At 36.5% G+C, this 22952-nt stretch overlaps 1 protein-coding gene across 9 annotated transcripts in view; it reads right to left on the reverse strand.

Moving 5' to 3' along the window:
* The window catches only part of GALNT13 (polypeptide N-acetylgalactosaminyltransferase 13), a 725693-nt gene that overhangs the window by 237009 nt on the left and 465732 nt on the right, over positions 1–22952 (reverse strand). For all 9 annotated transcript variants that reach the window (XM_055135847.1, XM_055135838.1, XM_055135818.1 and 6 more), the window contains one exon: positions 17560–17740. In XM_055135847.1, the coding sequence (XP_054991822.1) occupies positions 17560–17740 (181 nt within the window). The remainder of the gene's footprint in view (positions 1–17559; positions 17741–22952) is intronic.

Genomic DNA, 22952 nt, shown 5'->3' on the forward strand with positions numbered 1-22952 from the left:
AAATAAAAAGCCTACAGAAACCAGAAAATGAGAAATTTATATGGGTTTTCCTCCCAATATATTTGAGAAGGAAATTTTAGTATTTCTATGAACTATATTAAACAATAAAAATCAGATAAAAAATCAGTATTTCCTAAAAAGTTGTGAATCTGAATAATATATGGACCTCCCATGCAGTGTACATGGGATTGGGTCATCCTCAGCTGTATCTGGCCAAAAAGGCTAGCAGTTCACTGGTGGGACTGAGGATGTGGTGACGATTTGGTCTTGTGATGCGGGATCACCCGAACCACCCCTGATTGTGCTGGGGCCTCCAGGGCTACACCCAGCTGTTCAGAAGGCCATATGGACTCCATATGAAACCAAACTTCTATATGAAACCAAACCCAGATTGGACACATGTCTTGCCAAATCCCTTTACTGTCTCCTCATCTCACATCAAATAATTTTTATCTTATGTGGAATAAATATATATGCTTATTTGTACTTTGATATGTATATATGAATATAGATATAAGAGAACTTTATACACATAGCACTTTACTTAGTGTTTGCGTAGTTTTTCTTTTGTGACCTATAGAAATGCAAAGGTTTTCACTCTATTTTAAAAACAAAGGTTTAAAAATTAGGTAAAATATGTATATAATAATGTAAAGATAACTTACTGAAATAAAATTTTTAGTTCAATAAATACTGTTGAACTAATATTCAATTTAATTGATATTTATAGAATGTCACCAAAACAACTTTTAGTTAAAATGGAAGTCCATTATTCTGGATAGTCACATTGGAGAATAGAGAGCAATTTTTCTAGCAGCATTCAAATAAATTTGTTTAGTGATTTGTATAGTCATTTGTAGGAATTTTGCATTAGTACACAATTTTTCCTATACTTTTGATGCTAACATTTGCTATTCCCATACTTGTTTAAACTATATTTTATGAATTTTTGACTTTGCAATTTTATAATTCTACTTACTTAATTTCCTTGTTCTTTATATGTGTAAGTTTAAATATACATTTACATTTGAGTATGCAATTTAATTTATTTTAGCATATATTTGAAGCATAGATACATGAACCAAATTTAAATACTGAGTAACTCTTGAAACCTGAATCCACCAATCTTTAAAGTTTCTCATTTTTTATCTTATTTTAATTGAAAACTCCTAATATATTGAACTTCCCACAATTTGTGGCTAAACACATAAAATTGCTAATCCATCACTTTCTCTTACTTGCCAAGTAAATATTAAGAACTAAATTGTACTATACTATTCACTAAGCAAGAAAAGTTGTTTGAGAAAATGTTTAAATACTTGTACAAATGTATGGAGATATTTTAAGGTATCAAAGATTAAGGAATTTAGAACTTATCTTTCTATTATTATTTTAAAGTTGGCATTATGTATTACATATTATCAGTGTTATAAGATTTTAAATAATCAATCACAACCTACGATCATGGTAAATATATTACCAAATGAATCAAAAGTTCATTTTCTTTGCTAATATAATTTTAAGGAAGGAAATACTTGTTGGGTGTCAGATAGTTCAATAAATTAGAGTCATTATTTGTGAATTAATTGCACAAAAGTTCAAATGACTTGTAGATTTCTGTAGCGTTAGGTAGCACAAAACTCTGTCTGAATAGAAGCAGTGCTACTTGCTACTCAGGGCCAGAATGACTGCTATCCCTGTTGGTTCACTTTGCTCCTTCCAATAGCAGTCACTTTCAGTGCAATATACACAGTGCCATAAATCAGCACAGCATTCTGAGTCAAAGGAGACACTATGAAGATATTTCCAATAATAAGTATAAGGCACGACTGTCTGAATCAAACAAAGGATTCTTATTGCGTAGGTGAGTAGATTCTTAGAAGCTTCTTATGTTGAGTTGAAATCTATTTCCTTTCAATTTTAAGCAAGTCTATCAGTATAAACATATCCTTATTCATTGAATTGATGTTAGAAGTATACAGTTTGAATGATTTGACAAGAGATCAGATCTTATCTGATTCAATCCTCGGTAAAGCGTCACTAAAAGACATACATATACTCTTGGATTGAATACTTGTTAAGATAACAATTTCATTGCATTGCAAATCAACCCATTATAAGTCAGGAAAACTCTTTGATCCAGAACTTAGAATTGTCTGTGTATAATTTTTATCTTCCAAGTTTCTATAAATATCCATGCTATTCCATATAAACGATCCTTTTGAGTAGAAACACTTAATCTTTTAATCTTATTTCCCAAAGCCCAACTACTCTTCCAGTAGTTATTTATGAAAGGTCATATTAACAGGAGTTTGCCTTGCATGCCAACCCGGGTTTGATTTCTCTGTCTTTCTCAAAGAGCCCAGCAAGCTACTGAAAGTATCACACCCACACAGTGGATCCTGGCAAGCTGCCCATGTTGTATTCAATATGCCAAAAACAGTAACAAGTCTCACAATGGAGACATTACTGGTGCCTGCTCAAACAAATTGATGAACAATGGGATGACAGTGACAGTAACTGTTCAAATATTAGTTGATTAATATTTTATTAAACTATTAGTCAACCAACCAAAAAGTTATATAATTAATAAAATAAGATTAGTGATATTAATATTTAATATTAATTGAATTTTTATCAATTGAACATATTCATAATTTGGTTACTACATTCTTTTATCTAATAAAAGTTTTTATTCAAAACATGATTAGCTTGTTATGAGACAATTTTTCCTATTATTGTAACAGAAAATCCCAATTGACTCCAGTTTTCAGACTTTAAGCTCATATATGTTTCCCAAAAAATTATAGTACAAACCAGCTAAAAAAATTAAATGATGGTATAATGGAGTTTGTTTAGTAATGACAATTCTGAAAGAAAAACTTTGAGTAACCACAATACTATCACTGCGATTTTGTTTATCTTATTCTCTACCAGATAAAGAAGATTTGACTCCTTAGTGTATTTTATCAGCATTTAGAATGCACTTTTACATTTTCAAATTGCTAATATCATATATAATTTAAAATGCATCAGCAGAACCGAATTAACCAAAAGGGCTAATTTTTATTTTAAATCTGTTTTTAAAATATAATAACTGCTGATTATAAATCCCACAACTAAACAGAAAACTTTCTAGGCAATTAATATAGAAATAATACCTTACTCACCTGGTGTTAATGAATCCATGTGTATTTGTACATATGGTTTAAAGAAAAGCTTTCACATTAGCAGGCTCAGACCCAGTATTCAATTAGGAGGCCACCTGCTCTTCAGCATTGTGAATTCCCTATGAAGAATAATTACTCCTTATGCTCCTCCTAATAAAATTACAAGGAGTGCTTAATGTGCTAAATAAGCAATCTACCTTTTAAAAAATATTTTCCCCATTCCTTTTGTAGTATTTTTTTTCTTCTGTTTTTGTTATTGGACAAAACCAGGCAGTGTTCACGGCTTATTTCTGAGCCTGTTCCCAGGGATTCTACTGGGTAGAGCTCAGGGAACTGTATGAGGTGCTGGAGATGGAACTCCAGGTTGGTTGCGTGCAAGGCAAGTACCTGCCCCACAGTGCTGTCTTCTCAGCCCCTCTAATTGCAAAGCTTTCGCCCTTTCTGCCTGATGAATCATTTAATTCTGGCCTTTATTCATTGTTCAGCATTTCTTCCTACAAAGACTTGCTCGAAAGCTATGCTCAATACATACACTTCACTAAATAAAGACAGTTACTACCAAAAAAGAAAAATGTTCTTTTCTATAAAATTGTGTTAATATCAAAAAGGAAATACTTTAAGAAACTGAGAGTTATTAAGAAGCCTAAGTAATCTGCAATGACATGACTGAGGATGTGGCCCAAGTGGTAGAGCGCATACTTTTCAGTGTGAGGCCCTACGTTTGATTCTTAGAACCACAGGTTCCTCGAAGCATGGCCAGGCAGAAACACAGACTGACACCAGGATCCTCAAACACTGGTACCAGACATGGTCCCTACGACAATTAAAAAGATTGAGAGATTATATTTGGCAGGCAACTATATGGTGAGATGGTGGTTGTTTTTCTTTAGCTTAATTTTTTTTTCAAGGGATCGTGTTAAAGAACCTCAATTTTGCACATTTGGCAAGATTAGGGCATTTGGAAAAATTTGTATCTAGAAAATATTGCATTTTCCAATTTCTCTAAAGAGTATCCTTGATTATGGCCATTTTGTTGAAATTATATGTAAATAAAAGTCACATTTTACTTAAAATATTAGCTATTTTAAATACTGAAAAGATAACTATCACAGGGAAATAGACAAAGGAGAGTCCAAGAACACCAAATTTGGGGGACTTATCTTGATCCTATCGAAAGTAAGAAATGGATATTGTGTAACCACCAATCACTAATGACTAAACAAGGACTAAGTATTCACAGCGGTCCACTCATTTCAGATAAGAATCAAGATATTTTTTAAAAATTCTTTTTTAGCAAAGCAAAGTCATTTTTATTGAATGAAACTTGCTTAAGAATATGTGAGGGAAAAGAACAGAAGGAAGTGAGTGTTCAAGAGAGAATAGGGGCTGCTCCAGAGTGAAAATAGGAAAACATAGAAACAGAGACAAACAAGCAATATGATGTTTTCAAGGAAGAACACAAGCTTGAAGAGTAAGCCAAGAACTAGGGGTCAAAAGTAATATAATTAATTACATAATCTAAGGATGCCCAGTGTCAGTTATGTTAAAATCAAATAATGAAACAATGGTACTTTCAAAAACAGTTGACAAGCGTACAGTTGGTATGCAAAAAGTTTCTGTGTGCACCAAAATCATGACTGATTCACATTTAATAATATTGCCGTTAATAAAAACTCCCAGCCAGCCCCTAAAAAAAAGTAAATCCATGAGTTTCATAAGTGTTCTTGATAAGTAGCATCAATCAAACATTTTTTGAAAATTCCTACATCTGCTAGTTCAATAGCCCTAGGGAATAAAATATAATCATGGGTTTGCCAATATAACTGCTTAATTTTATTAATTAGAAATTTCAGAATCTTACATTAGTTTTACACACAGAGAGACATGCACACCACTAATTAGACAAGAATTATGCATGGTTTGCTTCAGGGAAAAGCAAAATTAGAGGTAAATGGGTATTAAATTCGAGAAGGTAGTTATTTTGTAAATAAGTTAGAAACCACTAATTACTGAAATAAGATGTAAAACAAAGTCCTGTGCATTTTAATCAACACAAACTAAAATCATCCAAGGAATATTTCTCAAACACCAAAATTGTATTATGTTGGGAGAGAAATAATTCAAAGCAACCATAAAGCTTGAGATTGATTTTCCTTTAATAATTAAGTTATTTAAGCTAATTTTAAACATATGTCTGTGATAAAAACCTTGCAATGTATGTAGCAGAAAAAAGATCAATAATACGAATACATAAAATCTCCAAATACAGGGCCGGAGCGATAGCACAGCGGGTAGGGCGTTTGCCTTGCACGCGGCCGACCTGGGTTCGATCCTCGGCATCCCATATGGTCCCCGAGCACCGCCAGGAGTAATTCCTGAGTGCAAAGCCAGGAGTAACCCCTGAGCATCGCTGGGTGTGACCAAAAAGAAAAAAAAAATCTCCAAATACATAGAAAGGGCCCAAAATACCAAAGTCACGTGAACAGAGCATATGAACAAAAAGGAAATCACAAAAGAACAATAACATTTTAATTATTGATTAAATGAAGTTATTTATTTAAATATTCACATATGAAAACAATATATAGAGATGAGCAAAAATTAGAGGAATGATAATATGTAGCATGCTGATAGTATATATAAGTGTCTAAGTATTATTGGTGGGAATGATAATGTTTAATGTCTAGTTGAGTAAAATTTTGATAAGATCACCAGAAAACATATGTGCATATCCTCGGAGCCAATAAGTCTATTTCTATGAATAATTGGATATTAAATATCTGTTATTATTTTAAATGAACTATTTTTTCAGTTGAGTCTCTAAAAACTATGTGCAAGACTTTATTAGTATATTTTCCATTTTGCAGTAGGAAAACGAAGAACAGAGAAGTTCAAGTATTGAAATATAAATAGATCCAGGTTGAAATTAATCCAGGTAGTATGCCACCAATATTTTATTTATTTTTTGGTTAAAAATCTTTATTTGTGTGACTGGAGTGATAGCACAGCAGGTAGGGCATTTGTTTTGCATGCAGCTAACCCGGGTTCGATTCCCAGCATCCCACATTACTCCTGGGCACCGCCAGGAGTAATTCCTGAGTGCAAAGCCAGGAGTAACCCCTGTGCATTGCCAGGTGTGACCCAAAAGGCAAAATGAAACTGTTTAATGCATGTCAAAGTCAGTATGCGTAAGTAAGTTTTGATACATTTCTGAGGTATAAAGTTATTTAGCTGCTAAGTGGAATGGCATAATCCTACTGGAATTAGAGATGCAAAATACTGAAGGACATGCTAAATTAAAAGAAAGGAAACCAAAATAGTATCTATATACATTTTTTCTATATACATTTTATACATATGTGTATATGTATGCCAATGTATAGGAAAGAATTTGAAGATTTGAACATTAATGTTTATATCTCAGGGTATTTAGGAAAGGAAGGTCACATCAGTGGTAACTGATACATATTATTTGCCTCGACATAATAATATTCTAGAAATAAAGAAAATATTTGAACCTGTGAATTCTAATAGCAAACTGAACAAAGAAAAAACAGACATAGATCCTTTATTTATGAGGTTTCATAGAGGAGGGAAATCTTTTATAATATGGATAGACATGAAAATGGGTTAAGTTCAGAAAGCCATAGTAGTTCCTAGGGAAATGCTGTCAAAGCTAACCAAAAAATAATGAGTACTGGTAGATGATGATGGCACTTTATTCACACTCCATGAAATTCATTAACTTATCAAACATTGTTTCAAGCATGGAAAAATCTAACAGCAGGAAGAAACACACTGAACTTTGAACTTCAGTGTCATTCGGTAGGGCATGTAGAACGCTGGGCACCAGAGTGGAGCAGAAACGATGGGCAAGGGGACAGGTAACACAGGGATACTTGGCCATATCCTGGATGTTTGACTTTGTGTCGTGATAAATTAACACACACACACACACACAGACACACACATGCATCTCTACTGATACACACATATTTGGTTTGGGGGCCACAATCAGAATGCTTAGGGCCTATTCCTGGTTAGGTCCTTGGTTCAGGGATTAAACAGTCTGCTCAGTGCAAAGCAAGCAACTTTCCCTCTGTATTATCTCTCTGGTCCTCCCCACAGAGGTCTTAATTTTTAATTTTTAAAAAATTCAATAAAGAACCATGAAGAATCAGGCCTGGTTAGTACTTGGACGGGAGAATAAGATTTTTTTTTGTTTTATTTTTCACTAAATTATGATAATGTGGTGATGTAGAAAGGCAAAGGCATTTCTTAATGCTTTACTTAATTTTTTAAGCTATAGTTGAGGCAACATGTGTATGATAGATTAATATTTATTCTTAAACCCTCTACCCTCTACCACTGGCCCAATGTCATAGCTGATCTTAAAGGCAGCATTTTATCTGTTGCTCTCCCCACCCTCCTCACTGACCTTGTATAGACCAGAAACAATAAATACTTGTGAAATGAAGCCAGAAGAAAGCTAGTATATGAGTATAAAAGAAATGCCCATAAATATCAATAAAATACCAACCATAAAAAGTGAACTGATATTTCAAAGAACAAACGAATTTAAAAGATTTTTGATTGACCATAGCAGAGAAAAGTAGACTGTAGACTGTGATATGAATATTGACTATAGTCATTATTCCATATTGAAAAATTTAGCATTTCAAGGTGTTGAATGGATAAATAAATTATAGGTTATTAGAGTAAATCCTATTAAAATGATTTAGATTTTCCTCCTCTGGTATCATATTCATTCACTGATTCTTTAGCTATGCTGCTGAAGAAGCATTTATTAAATAATAAATTTAAAATTCACTGGGACAAGTGTACTTTGCTTTCAAAATGCTGTACTCTTTTCAGATGAGTTCATGTTAATCCAACAGAAAGCTGATATCCCTGGATCATTAAAAAAAAATGCACGCTACACATTTTGCTAAAAACATCAAGAGCTTATAAAATCAGCCTGGAACTACATTTCTATGACTTACAAAATAAACTAAGCCCTACACTAAAACTTCTGATTATTAAATATTGTATCTTAAAAAATAAGTATGCTGGAAAATATTTTCATTTTAAAGATAAAAATGTAAAGTGGTATAAATGACTATACACCTTAGCTTTCCAAATAAGTTGCTAATAAAGGTTACCCTTGATGAGCTGATTTTTCTAAAGCATTTTTTAAAAGGTTAAGACTCTGTCAACAAATAGATAGTTAACCTTCAAAATAAATTCAAGGATCTTTCTCTAACTGGTTTCTCTTTAGATGAATACAGATCAAAATAAGATAAAGCCAAAGAAAAGTAAGCTACTGTCCCAGTTTCATATACATACCATTAAAGGTATGTTTGGGGAGCCGTTAAACTTTATTTTCAGTTTGTTTCTGCTCAAAAACGGAAGAACAGGCTGTCCATGAGGAAAAGCAAGAACGAGAAGAGGTGATACAAGGACAGCGACTCTAATCACCTTGTCAATTGACACACAGAAATCTCTCTCCCCAGAGAAAGAAATCAATGTTTATAGAACTGCCTGAATTTCAAATATATAGGCAGTGTTATGACTACACTCTGTCTTAAAGTTTTCAAGATTTTTCCTGTAACTAAAAGAGGGGAAAATATTGCTATTTATAATTGGGTGTTCTGTGAATAGTGGTTTCCTCTTACATCACCTCATTTCAAAGGATTTTCTAGGACAATCAGATTGGCTCAAGCTGAAACAATCCAATTACTAGGAAAAACTGCCTCAGGCTTAAAGAGCAAAAAGGGTTTTAAATATCTATGATGTTGTAGTATTTGCATTCTTTAAAAAACTGCCTAAAAGTAAACTCAACAAAAGTTAAAGTCTATTCTTCAATACTACCTTCAAAGTATTTGAACTCTTCACTCAAAACTTATTTAAGAGACATATTATATATTACCAACTCATCAATATCGCCAATGGCTAATGTGCAAAGGTCAAATCAATGAAGAGATAGCAAATACTATGAAAGAAATAAAAGTATTAGCATATGTGGCAATGGATATAGGACATTTTAACTTTGCATTTATGGGACTGGAAACATAAATTTAAAATCAATGTGTTAGGTGCCCTGCATCCCGCCGCCTGGACTCCCCGAGACCCTGCAGCCGCCCCACCCCGTGTCCTGCGCGCCCCGTCTCCTGACCTGGCCCCCTAACTCCGGCCCGCCCTCGCACGTACCATCACAGACCCTCGGCCACGCCCTCCCGTGCCCCGCTTCCAGCTGCCTGAGGTCTTCCAGCCTGGCTCTTTAACAGGAAGACACTGGGGGCGTGACCCGTATCTTAGTGGGCGTGGTCTAAAAGTAGGCGTGGCCTCCTCTCAGAGCGGCGGCCTCTACCACGGCTGCAGTTATTCTTTGTTACCTCAGCTCAATCGGTACTGTGTATTTCTTTGAAAATTCACTTTTGCGATCTCAAACACGCAAAATAGCCATTAACTTAGTCTGACACTATAAAAGCTGTCAGTTAATAAGGGAAGTTTAGCACAATCAGAGCCCCTTCTTTCCACAAGAAGAAAAAGGAATAAATAACTACAAAGTTCCAACTCTATACTTCCGTAACAATATAGGAAGCAGCAAAAATCCCCTCCACCAAGAGAGGGAGAAGAAAAAATTCCAGAAACATCAATGGGGGCTACTCACATCTACGACCTCTCAGATAAACAATTCAGAGAGGAGATCTGTAGGAGAGTCGACCTACTCCAAGCAACCATGGAACAGACATCCAATAAACTAAGGGAGGAGATGATTGAAGGACTGGAACGGTCCACCAAGAAAATACAGGAAGAAATGAGAACAGAAATCTCAAACCTACGAACGGAAGTCACACAAATAAAGCAATCGGTAGACGAATTAAAAATCTCACTAGATGCCCTCAACAGTAGAATGACTACGGCTGAAGACAGAATCAGCGACCTGGAAGATGAGCTGCAGAAAGCTTATAGACAATAACAAATCATGGCCAAAGACCTCAAAATGGCTATAGAGCGAATCAGAGCCCTGGGGGATGACTTCAAGAGAAACAACATAAGAATCATTGGAGTACCAGAACCGCAGTGAAGTAACCCCAATGAAAAAAAACACAGTCAAAGACATCATTGCTAAGAAATTCCCAGAGCTGGAAAAGGCAGGCATCAAGATACAAGGAGTCCGAAGAGTACCAGCAAAAAGAGACCCGAATAAAAAGACTCCAAGGCATATCATAGTCAGAATGATGGATGGTATGGATAGAGACACAATTCTGCAAGCAGCAAGGTCAAAGAAGGAAATCACATACAAAAGGGCACCCCTCAGATTTACAGCAGACCTGTCAGAGGAAACCCTCTGAGCCCGAAGACAATGGTGGGACATAGTGAAAAGACTCAACGAAATGAATGCCTCACCAAGAATACTTTATCTGGCAAAACCCTCACTCAAACTCGAAGGAACCATACACTACTTCTCGGATAAACAACAGCTCAGGAACTTCATAGACTCAAAACCAAACTTGAAAGAAGGTTTAAAGGGGCTACTGTAAGACAAGGTGGAGCCACATAAAAACAACAAATACCATAGAAATATGACACAAAATCCTATCACAATAATCTCTCTCAATGTCAACGGCCTAAATGCACCCATCAAGAGACACAGAGTGGCAAAATGGATCCAGAAATTAAACCCAACATTCTGCTGCCTGCAAGAAACACACCTGAACAAACAGAGTAAACATAGACTCAAAGTCAAAGGATGGAAAACAATCCTGCAAGCAAACAACCCCCTTAAAAAAGCTGGAGTGGCCATCCTAATATCCGACAACATAGATTTCAGGTTGAAAAAGATTAAAAGGGACAGCGAAGGTCATTTTCTGTTTATCAAGGGATATGTACAACACGAAGAAATCACACTCTTAAACATATATGCACCTAATGGGCGACCAGCTAAATATTTAAAACAACTCCTAGCAGACTTCAAAGAGGACATCACTAACAGCACAATTGTAGTCGGAGACTTCAATATGGCCTTATCGCCTCTAGATAGATCGACAAGAACAAAATTCAACAAGGAAACACTGACTCTGAAAGAAGAAATAGAAGAGAGAGGCCTAATAGACCTATACAGGGCCTTACACCCCAAAAAGAAAGAATACACATTCTTTTCCAGTGCACACGGAACATTTTCTAAAATTGACCATGTACTGGGCCCCAGAACATACCTCAATAGAATCGGAAAAATGCAAATTGTATCAACCATCTTTTCAGACCACGATGCGCTGAAGATAGAAGCTAACCACTCACTGACATGGAGAATCAAATCAAACACTTGGAAATTAAACAATTCAATGTTGAACAATGAGTGGGTCAGGAAGGAAATCAAGGAAGAAATCAAAAAATACTTAGAAACAAATGAGAATGAAGACACGAGCTGCCAAAACCTATGGGACGCAGCTAAAGCCGTGTTAAGGGGAAAATTTATAGCTCTCCAAGCATTCCTCAGGAAGGAAGAAAGGACCCACACAGACAGCTTGACTTCACGACTCAAGACCTTAGAAAAGGACCAGAAAAAGGAACCCAAACCAGATCGAAGGAAAGAAATAATAAAAATTAGAGCAGAAATTAATGACATGGAAACCAAAAAGACAATCCGAAAGATCAATGAAACAAAGAGCTGGTTCTTCGAGAAAATAAATAAGATTGATAAACCGCTAGCAAGATTCACAAAGAAAGAAACAGAAAGAACCCTAATAAATCGAATCAGAAATGAAAAGGGGGACATCATAACAGAAACCAGTGAGATTCAAAAGATCATCAGAGACTACTTCGAAAGTGTATATGCCACAAAACAGGAGAACCTAAAAGAAATGGATGAATTCCTCAATTCCTACAATCTCCCAAGACTGAACAAAGAAGACTTGGAATACCTGAATAGACCCATCAATGTTAAGGAAATTGAAACTGTGATCAAAACATCCCCAAAAACAAAAGCCCATGGCCAGATGGTTTCACTGGCGAATTCTTCCAAACACTTAAAGAAGACCTATTGCCTGTTTTCCTCAAACTTTTCCAGGAAATTGAAAAAACAGGAACTCTCCCAAACAGTTTCTATGAAGCACACATCTCCCTAATACCAAAAGCAAACAAAGACACCACTAAGAAAGAAAATTACAGACCAATATCCCTGATGAACACCGATGCGAAGATCCTCAACAAAATACTAGCAAATAGGATCCAATAACTCATCAAAAAGATCATACATCACGACCAAGTGGGATTCATCCCGGGGATGCAAGGATGGTTTAACATTCGCAAATCAATCAACATAATCCACCATATAAATAAAAGCAAAGATAAAAACCATATGATCATATCAATAGATGCAGAGAAAGCATTTGACAAGATCCAACATCCTTTCATGATGAAAACCCTTGCCAAAATGGGGTTTGGAGGAACTTTCCTCAAGATAGTCGAAGCCATCTATCACAAGCCTACAGCAAGCATTATCCTCAACGGGGAAAAACTAAGGGCCTTTCCTCTGAGATCAGGTGCAAGACAAGGATGCCCACTCTCACCACTCCTCTTCAATATAGTACTGGAAGTACTTGTGATAGCTATTAGACAAGAAAAAGAGATTAAGGGCATCCAGATAGGAAAGGAAGAAATCAAACTCTCACTATTTGCAGACGATATGATACTATATCTAGAAGCCGAAAACCTCTACTAAGAAACTCTTAGAAACAATAGACTTATACAGTAAAGTTGCAGGCTACAAAATCAATACCCAAAAATCCATGGCCTTCATATATGCAAACAATGAGGCAGAGGAAAGGGACATGAAAAAAGCAATCCCATTCACAATAGTGCCCCAGAAAATCAAGTACTTCGGAATCAGCTTAACCAAGGAAGTAAAAGAGCTCTACAAAGAAAACTACAAAACGCTACTCCATGAAATCAAAGAGGACATGAGGAAATGGAAACATATACCCTGCTCGTGGCTAGGGAGAATCAATGTTGTCAAAATGGCAATACTCCCCAAAGCATTATACAGATTCAACGCGATCCCTATAAGTATACACATGACATTCTTCAAAGAAATGGATCAAGCAATCTTAAAATTCATATGGAACAACAAACGTCCAAGGATAGCTAAAACAATTCTTGGGAAAAAGATGATGGGAGGCATCACCCTCCCCAACCTCAAACTTTACTACAAAGCAGTAACAATTAAAACAACATGGTACTGGAACAAAGGCAGAACTGCAGACCAATGGAACAGGGTGGAATATCCTTACACACAACCCCAAATGTATGATCATCTAATCTTTGATAAGGGAGCAAGAGATGTGAAGTCGAGCAAGGAAAGCCTCTTTAACAAATGGTGCTGGCACAACTGACAACCACATGCAAAAAAATGGGCTTAGACCTTGACCTGACACCATGCACAAAAGTCAGATCAAAATGGATTAAAGACCTCAACATTAGACCACAAACCATAAGGTACATTGAAGACAAGGTCGGCAAAACCCTCCACGATATGAAGATAAAGGTATCTTCAAAGGCGACACGGAACTAAGCAATCTAGTAAAAACAGAGATCAACAAATGGGACTACATTAAACTAAAAAGCTTCCGCACTGCAAAAGATACAGTGACCAGAATACAAAGATTATCCACAGAATGGGAAAGGATATTTGCACATTACCCAGCAGATAAGGGGTTGATATCAATCGTATATAAAGCACTGGTTGAACTCTACAAGAAGAAAACATCCAACCCCATCAAAAAATGGAGCGAAGAAATGAACAGAAACTTTACCAAGGAAGAAATACCAATGGCCAAAAGGCACATGAAAAAGTGCTCTACATCACTAATTATCAGAGAGATGCAGATCAAAACAACCACGAGATACCACCTCACACCACAGAGACTAGCACACATCCAAAAGAACAAAAGCAACCGCTGTTGGAGGGGATGTCAGGAGAAAGGGACCCTTCTACGCTTCTGGTGGGAATGCCGACTGGTTCAGCCCTTCTGGAAAACAATATGGACGGTTCTCAAAAAATTAGAAATTGAGCTCCCATTTGACCCAGCAATACCACTGCTGGGAATATATCCCAGAGAGGCAAAAAAGTATAATCGAAATGGCATCTGCACATGTATGTTCATCGCAGCACTGTTTATAATAGCCAGAATCTGGAAAAAACCCGAATGCCCTAGAATGGATGACTGGTTGAGGAAACTTTGGTACATCTATACAATGGAATACTATGCAGCTCTTAAAAAAAGGAGGTCATGAATTTTTTATTTAAGTGGATCAGCATGAAAAGTTTCATGCTAAGTGAAATGAGTCAGAAAGAGAGAGACAGACATAGAAAGATTGCACTCATCTATGGCATATAGAATAACAGAGTGGGAGACTAACACCCAAGAATTGTAGAAACAAGTACCAGGAGGTTGACTCCATGGCTTGGAGGCTGGCCTCACATTCTGGGGAAAGGGAAACTCAGAGAAGGGATCACCAACTATAATGTAGTCGAAGGCCATGCGGGAGAAGGGAGTTGCGGGCTGAATGAGGGCTAGAGACTGAGCACAGTGGCCACTCAACACCTTTATTGTAAACCACAACAGCTAATTAGAGGTAGAGAACAGAAGGGAATGCCCTGCCACAGTGACAGCGTGGGGTTGGGGGAGATGGGATTGGGGAAGATGGGAGGGATGCTGGGTTTACTGGTGGTGGAGTATGAGCACTGGTGAAGGGATGGGTTCCCGAACTTTGTATGAGGGAAGCATAAGCACAAATGTGTATAAATCCGTAACTGTACCCTCATGGTGATTCATTAATTAAAAATAAATAAATTTATTATTAAAAATCAATATGTGTTAAAGTAATTTTACTTTAAATTTGGAGGCTCTGTGTTATATATTAAAGAATATTATTGCCTTACTAAACTTTGCATGTTATACCTTACTTTTAGTCCTGGAATATATGAACATATGAACACAGAGGTAGACCAACATTCTTATTTTATCATAGGACCTCAGAAGAGGATATTTCAGCTATATAAAAAGGACCATTTACATCTTATCATAAATGTCAGTATCAGTGGGTTCTTAACCAGGGTTTATTTAGAGGTGGAACAAAGACTTTCAAAGTTCTGCAACTCTTGAGAAGAATTTTTCTGGAGTAGTTCAGACATCCATGGAGAATTGGGTAGAAAAGTTGAAACAAACATAAACCCTTTAGATCATTCACTTATTTAGTTATTTCTAGTTTTTCAATATATATAAGTTTTTCAAGAACTCCAAAGCTACAGAAAAGTTTGTAAGCATTATAAATACAAATTCATGAAGTAATCTAGGCAGAAAACACAATACAATTAAACCAATGTAATATGTCATTAAAATGAATTGCGCACGCTATCAAAATTACAGGCAGTACCATTTGATACAGAGTATCCAGTTACTCAAAGCAGGGATGAAGTATCTCTGAAGTAAAATAATAGAGAAAACAATAAGTACTTATAAAACATATTGGAAGAGAGCAAAGTTGTCAGAATTCAATTAAAAAAAGTTCAGTACTAAAAAAAAAAAATTCACTATCCTTAGCCTGTTTAAGGATATACTATAGGAGGGGGAAATTAGCTTTGGTAACAAATGCATTGGCGTGAAATAGGGGATTGGCCCATAAGATATCTTAAACAAATGAACATATAAGCAAGGAACTTGTAGAAATAATGATAACAATCATCTTAGATTATTAAAAGTAAAACAGTTTACAGACACAAACAACAGTTTAGAACTTTTAATAATTATCTTTTCAAGTGTGAAGGTGCAGGCAAACATCTCTATCTCCTCAATCTCCCCAGCGCACAGCAATTTCTCTCTTTATACATTTATCCATTATCCAAGGAAACATGCAATAGGAATCCAATAAGTGATGATAAATACAGAATTTGACTTTAAACATAATAGACAGCACCCATATTGACTAACCAAGTTATCCATTCTAAAAAAGGACTCCAAACCATACAAGTGACAGACCCCTACTTCCTTAATATGATTCGCTTTATCTCTTCAGGCTGATTTTATTTTTTAGGCATAAAACTCTAGTTTCTAGCTTACTTCCCTAACACTGATAAGCAATTCTGTGTTTTGCACTTCTGACATTTCCTACTTGGCCCATCTAGCAGGTGGCCCCATGCTCAGCAATGCTAGCTGTGAGACACAAACAAGCAAGCATAAAGGTCCCTATGAAAGTCCTGAGATATTTTTAGCATATCCCTATGTCCTTTTTTGTTTCCAAAGTACCTTTTGGGATTAAAATTAGCCTGTTTTAAAAGAATAAAAACTTTCCAAGTAACATTTAATGTAATACAAAAACTAACTTCCTAGAAAATACAAGTATATATACTTACATATACCAGTATATATAAATTTCTAGTATATATAATCATTAGTTCCAGATAGCATAAATTTTATTTTTTTCTGAAGTCCAAAGCTTGTCATTCATTGAAATCTGAGAAACATTCTACTGTTTCTCTGCCTTTGTTACTCAACAAAAAATTATTCAAAGAATAGCACATTGTGTTTTGCAAGTAGTATCTATCAGGAGGAAACAGAATAATTTTGGTTGCAATTATTTTCAATTACTTATATTCCTGAATTATGTTATATATCATCACACATCACACATTTCGTTAATCAACTGCTCCTTTTTTCCTATGTGAAGCTCTATATTTCTATAATAATTATCTGAATTCAAGAAGCAGCAACAAAGGAAAATGAAAAGGTTATATAAATGTCACTGCCTTTCTGTGAATTTTACATGATCTTGCTGAACTCAACTCTATGAACATCTGGACTGGATCACTACTGAACAGAGAAATACATCTGAGCATAAAATGCGTTTCCTAGGAATACCATAGAAGACACTTGGAAATGTGTGTAAAATAATCTTTTTCTACTCACACATTTAAACCTGCATTGCCATCATTTTCCTATAAAGAATAATGCTGGAAAATTATTCTTTTTCATTTAGTTTTGAAAATGAGGCATCTCTGTTTAAACATTAAACTATTTCTTAGATTAAAGATGAGGCATATTAATTAAATCTGGATCTCCGTATACCGTTTACTTCATTTTTCTAGCATAGCATTTGTGCCAAGGAAAAAAAAGCAGGCACACTTAGGCACTGAAGTCAGTATAGTCTGTCACATTTTAGGCCAAAGTTGACTTCACAGTACAACCTTATTAAGCAATGTTTTCTGTAACTTTATGGTAAACATCATTCTGTTTCAATTAATAGAATAGAAGAAATATTAAAATGTATAGTCAAGATGTTTACATTTTTATTTTCTTCTGCAGAAAGGAAAGTCAGAATTGATTACCTGGAGATATGATGTAGAAGAAATCTTTGAACTCATCCATCCAAACTTCTGCCAGTCTCCTATTGTTCTTATTGATGACATGACCAGTACCCCCTGGGAAGGTGTATGGAGTTGCCTTCCGGAAAACATGACCAACATGCGAGCAGGTCACAATCTCCAGGGAGCCTCCACATTGCCAAATCTGCAAAACAGAGCATTTGAGATAAAAGCTTTGTTATATGCACTGCAGTACCATTTTATGAGAAGCATGTGAGGCAAAACTATTGGATCTCATATGGTTCAAGCAAACATCTGATGGTCTTTGAGATTTGATACTAGAAAACTAATGTTTGGCCAATGATATTAACTTGGAAGAGTTTGAAATATTTTATATTGCAGCATTAGAATAATGGAAGTAAGATAGAATGATTTAAATTTTTCTTAGTTAATAGGTATTTGGTATCCAAAATGTTATGAATGAATGAATTTGTGCATGTTGATCTTATGACAAATAACTAAAGTTTCTTTGTGGAAAAACCAATCTTGGGGACTGGAGCGATAGCACAGCGGGTAGGGCATTTGCGTTGCAAGCTGCTGACCCGGATTCAATTCCCAGCATCCCATATTGTTCCCCAGCACTGCCAGGAGTAATTCCTGAGTGCAGAGCCAGGAGTAACCCCTGTGCATCGCTGGGTGTGACCCAAAAAAAGCAAAGAAAAAGGAAAAAGAAAAAAAACAATTTATCATACTATGTTGATCTGGAATTTTAAATCACCAATTCTTTCTTGATGTCCATATTTCCTGCAATTTAGACCTTATGATGACCCAGGATGCCTCTTCTGGCATCAGTTATACATGAGGTCCAGTTATACGTAACCATTATGTGTAGATCTATAGGTTCAATGCTGGGATGACTGATAGAGTGTTGAGGGTCACTAGTCCCACACCAGTGGTGCTTGAATATCAGGGATACTAATACCATACACAACAGTGTACCAGGGTTTATGCAATCCAACAGATCAAATTCAAGGCCTCCCATGTATGAGGCATATGCTCAACCTCTCAGGTTATTTACCTACCACAAATATATTTTTTTAATATATTTAAAAAATAGTACAGCAGGTGTGGCATTTGTCTTGCACACGGCCGACCGGGGTTCGATTCTCAGTATCCCATATGGTCCCCCGAGCACCGCCAGAAGTAATTCCTGAGTGCAGAGCCAGGAGTAGACCCCTGAACATTGCTGAGTGTGACCCCAAAAGCAAGAAAACAAAAACCAAACTGTAAAAAACTAAAGCACGCCGAGGGGCATGTGCACTCTCGGGCTCTCCAGGCGGCTCTGTCTCACCGCCCGTGTTCAGTGCTCTTGAACTGCTGTGTATGGGCTGAATCGGGAAAGCTATTGGCCAAGGACAGACGGAGGAAGAACGAGGACCAAGCTGCTTGTTGATTAGTTACCCTTTGTTCAATCTTCCATCTTTCTCATCTCCCGCACTCCCAGATTAGTCCTCTCTCTGGATCTACTGCAGCCTCTCTGGATTATCTTTCACTCTGTCTCTCCCCCTCCTTCTCTCTCCCCACCTTGCCCTCTAGGCTACACCCAGCCAGGTAGCAAAATCAACATAAGAAAGCCCTTCCTGAGGGTAGGGCATTCCAAAGGCCTTCCTGACTGCCAGCAGGTTTAAATACCTCTTAAGGTTTTTCTCCTTTCCTTTTAACTTATTCACATCTGAATACTAGTTATTTTTGTATGGACATAGCAAGAGATATATTGAGGCTTGCAAGGCAGCTCTCTTGGCAACATCTTGCCACAGACTCAGACTACAACACTCAGGCCAGATTAATCATTCCTAACCCTAGCAGAGTCCAAATCTAGGTATCACTGTTTGGATCATGACAGCATTTGTCCATGACCAAACTCTTAACTTATAGTTAAGCATTAGGCACTTTGGCCAGGCCCATCTCGGTGCCAGGGTAGCACACAACTCACCACTTGCCCTAGGTCCGTCCGCCCCTTGTTGGGACCCTGCTTTTGGGAGTACTAGGAAGTAAGAGCAGCTGAAGCTTAGGTCCAGAGAACAGATGCCCAGGAGGAAAATATCATGTAGAGTCAAATGACTCCCAGGTTACAAAAGCACAGCATTTGCTAAGTCTTCCTATGTCCTTACAAAAGAACATGGCTCTGAATAAACTATGCAAAGGACTCAAGGGGAAAAGAAAAACAATATTTACAAGTCAACAGAACACTAAGAAAGATACTACAAATAAACAGAGGAATGGGAGCACTGTGATGGGAGTAACCCAATAAACCTAAACTACCTGAACCACTACCACCACAACAAAATGTATTTTTAAAACTCTTAATTATAGGGGCCACAAAAAAAAGCTCAAAGGGCTGGAGCCATCCCTTGTGTGATTAAAATCTGGAGTTTGATCCCCAGCACTAGTAAGGGGATTTGAGGACCTCTAAGGTGGCTATCATTATCCCAGAGCTCCTTTGGGCTGTGCATTTGTTAGGGTTGAGCAGACCTCTACCTGGGGGAGACTCGGAGGAACGAGACCGAGACAACTCTTTCTGCAAACACACGGGGTTTATTCAAGCCAACATGTCGGGACCCTATAGCCAGCAGGGCTGAGGGCCCCGAACTCAAAAAGCAAACAGTTTTTGTACCGATTTGGAAAAAAAAAAAAAGGGTGATCACACCTATTGGATCAAAGGGAATCACACATATTGGATCAAAGGGAATCACACATAGGTCACTTAATTTGCTAATCTCAACATTTGTTAACTTTTAACTGTTTCCGTGCAAATGTTTGCTTACAGTTCCTAGAGCAGTTTGTGTGCGTTTTCTGCCCAGCAGTAGGTCGTGAAAACATCTTTCAAAGCAGCCAAGCAGTTACAAAGGCAAATTCAAGGGTTTAGCAGAAGGAGTTTTTAACCCTTAGCCTGCCCTCCTCTTCACATTGTACCATCTGTCTGCACTGCCAGGCCATACATCTGTGGAAGTGATGTTGTAAACATAAGCTTTGCCTATTAAACAATGAGCTGGGGGCCAGAGCAATAGTACAGCATGGAAGACGCTTGACTTGCACACAGCTGACAAGGGTTCAAAGTCCCACCCTACCCTCCACTGTCACATCCCATCTGGTCCTCCCAGCTTACCAGGAGCGGTTCATGAGTGAAAAGCCAGGAGTAACCCCTGAGCACCGCTAGCTCAAAACCAAAACCAGAACCAAAAAATTAGTTAGGACTCCTTTGAATCTGTTTAACGTTTATGCATCTGTCTACAAAACCATTTTTTTAGGAAGCTTGTGGAAGATTAAGAATCTTATCACTTTTATACTTTAAACATTATTTTATGAAGACATAGTCATTCTGTATTGTAAGCATTTATATCACTGGATATTCTTTAAAAGCATGAACTCTTAGAAACCATATTACTTTTATTTTTTGGTATCTTATTTCATGTGTAGTTAGGATTCTGTGTATGCACATGTTTACATACTCTCTGTATATGGGTCACTTCAACTGTATCTCAGTTCAGATCCTCTGGGACCAGTCTTAGGTTTCCAGATATCTGTTTGATACTTCCTTTTACATGAATTAAAGATTGCTCAATCACCACATACAAAATCGAATAATGTCTCAGTCAGATCTTTGCTTTTGTTTTCCAATTACTCTTTAAAAAATTATCTTAGATATTTTTCAACATTCTTCATGCAGGTGTTCATTTCAGACCAACCACCACAAAAACACCCCAAACTTCAGAAGTCACCATTGATTTGTTTTTACTTTTCTTTTATACTTATATTCAATCCACTAATAAATCTTGACATTACTTTCTGTGTAATAATTTCCAGTGTATCTATCTCCAACATCTGCTATTTGTTAATTGTAGTAAACTCTCTTGCCACTTTCATTGTTTTACTGTGAAACAAATTTCTATAATTTGTTTTGTGCTAAAAAAGAGTGGTATGGGGAAAAAAAATCAGTCACTTCATCTTACTTGCCTCCTTAAATACTTAAATCCTTAAATGTATTTCTTTGTACTGTGAATAAAAACAAAATTCTTGGGTAGAATATATACCTCATCCTATATGATTCTATCTCCACTCAATAAACAACAATATTGATGCTAGAATAATGTATTCTGAACACTTTCAAATAACCAAAGATTGAACCTGAGCTTTCCCAATGCAGGTAATAAAATTCTATTTGTCCTTAACCTGACAGCCTCTTTCCCATGGTTTTGCTCCTAGCTAAAGCACCACATCAGAGATATATTCTCTATGGCCATATTTAAATCCTCACCCTATTTTCCCTACTAGGATCATGTTTATTTCTTTATTATTTATTACACTAAGCAACTTACTGGCCTTTGTACATTTTTTTTTCTACAACAAAAATGTATGAACTAAAGGAACAAAGGAAATGTCAGGTTATTATTTTATCTCCAGATCCAAATCTAGTGCCTGATACACAGTAGAAAACAAAATATGTTGATTGAGGAGTTAAGGAATAGTAGAGATAGACATGCACTTAAACATCATCAGAGTCAACCCTGGAGTCCCAGAATTCTTCTGGGTGTGGTACTTATATCTTTTAACATGTTCTCAGTGGCCTGAGTATCGCAGACTCCACAGCATCCGAAGAAATACATCCTGGGCCCTTGCATTAAACCTCTGGCAGTGATGACTCAGAATTCCCTTAGTGTACTTTTAATAAATATTATGAAAGATAAGGTAAGAGGGAAGAACAATTATGAAATAGAAATTAGGAATTTGAGCTTAAACAAGAAAATTATTTTTATGACTCTTTCACTTATTATCTATATATACTTATAATATTTTTTAAGAAGGATCAGTGAGATGGTAAGAGGGATGAACATATGCTTGCACTTGAAACCTCTGGGTGGAATCAACAGCACCACATGGTTTCCTGAACACTGCTAGGAATGGCTCTAAAAGCAAAGAGAAAAATTATTTATGCCTTCAGGTTCTTCCTTTTCCCACTGGAAAGAGAGAATAATAATAACTACCTTCTAAGACCCTCATGAGATTGTGTGCATCAAATATCATACTTGGTATTTTACATGTGAAATATCAAAATGGTAATTGTCTACTGTTTAGCTTTTTTGCTGTTGATTGGGGTGAGAACTATCTGCAGAGAGGAGGTTTATTCTTTTTTAGTTTAATTATACCTTTTTGTTATGAGTGTGAATGTGTGGAGAGAGAGGGTTTGTTTACCAGGATCAATCAATTGGAGATCATACAAGGGTCATACATGCCACAGGTCAGGCATGTCTTAATCCAAATCCGTGAACAATCTCTCTGGCCCCTTCTACATTTATTCTTGCTTTAAACAACATTTTATTTAAATCTTGATGAATTTTGTCTTTTAGGTAATTATAATA

This window comes from Sorex araneus, chromosome 1 (assembly GCF_027595985.1).
Source record: "Sorex araneus isolate mSorAra2 chromosome 1, mSorAra2.pri, whole genome shotgun sequence".
Classification (NCBI taxonomy): domain Eukaryota; kingdom Metazoa; phylum Chordata; class Mammalia; order Eulipotyphla; family Soricidae; genus Sorex; species Sorex araneus.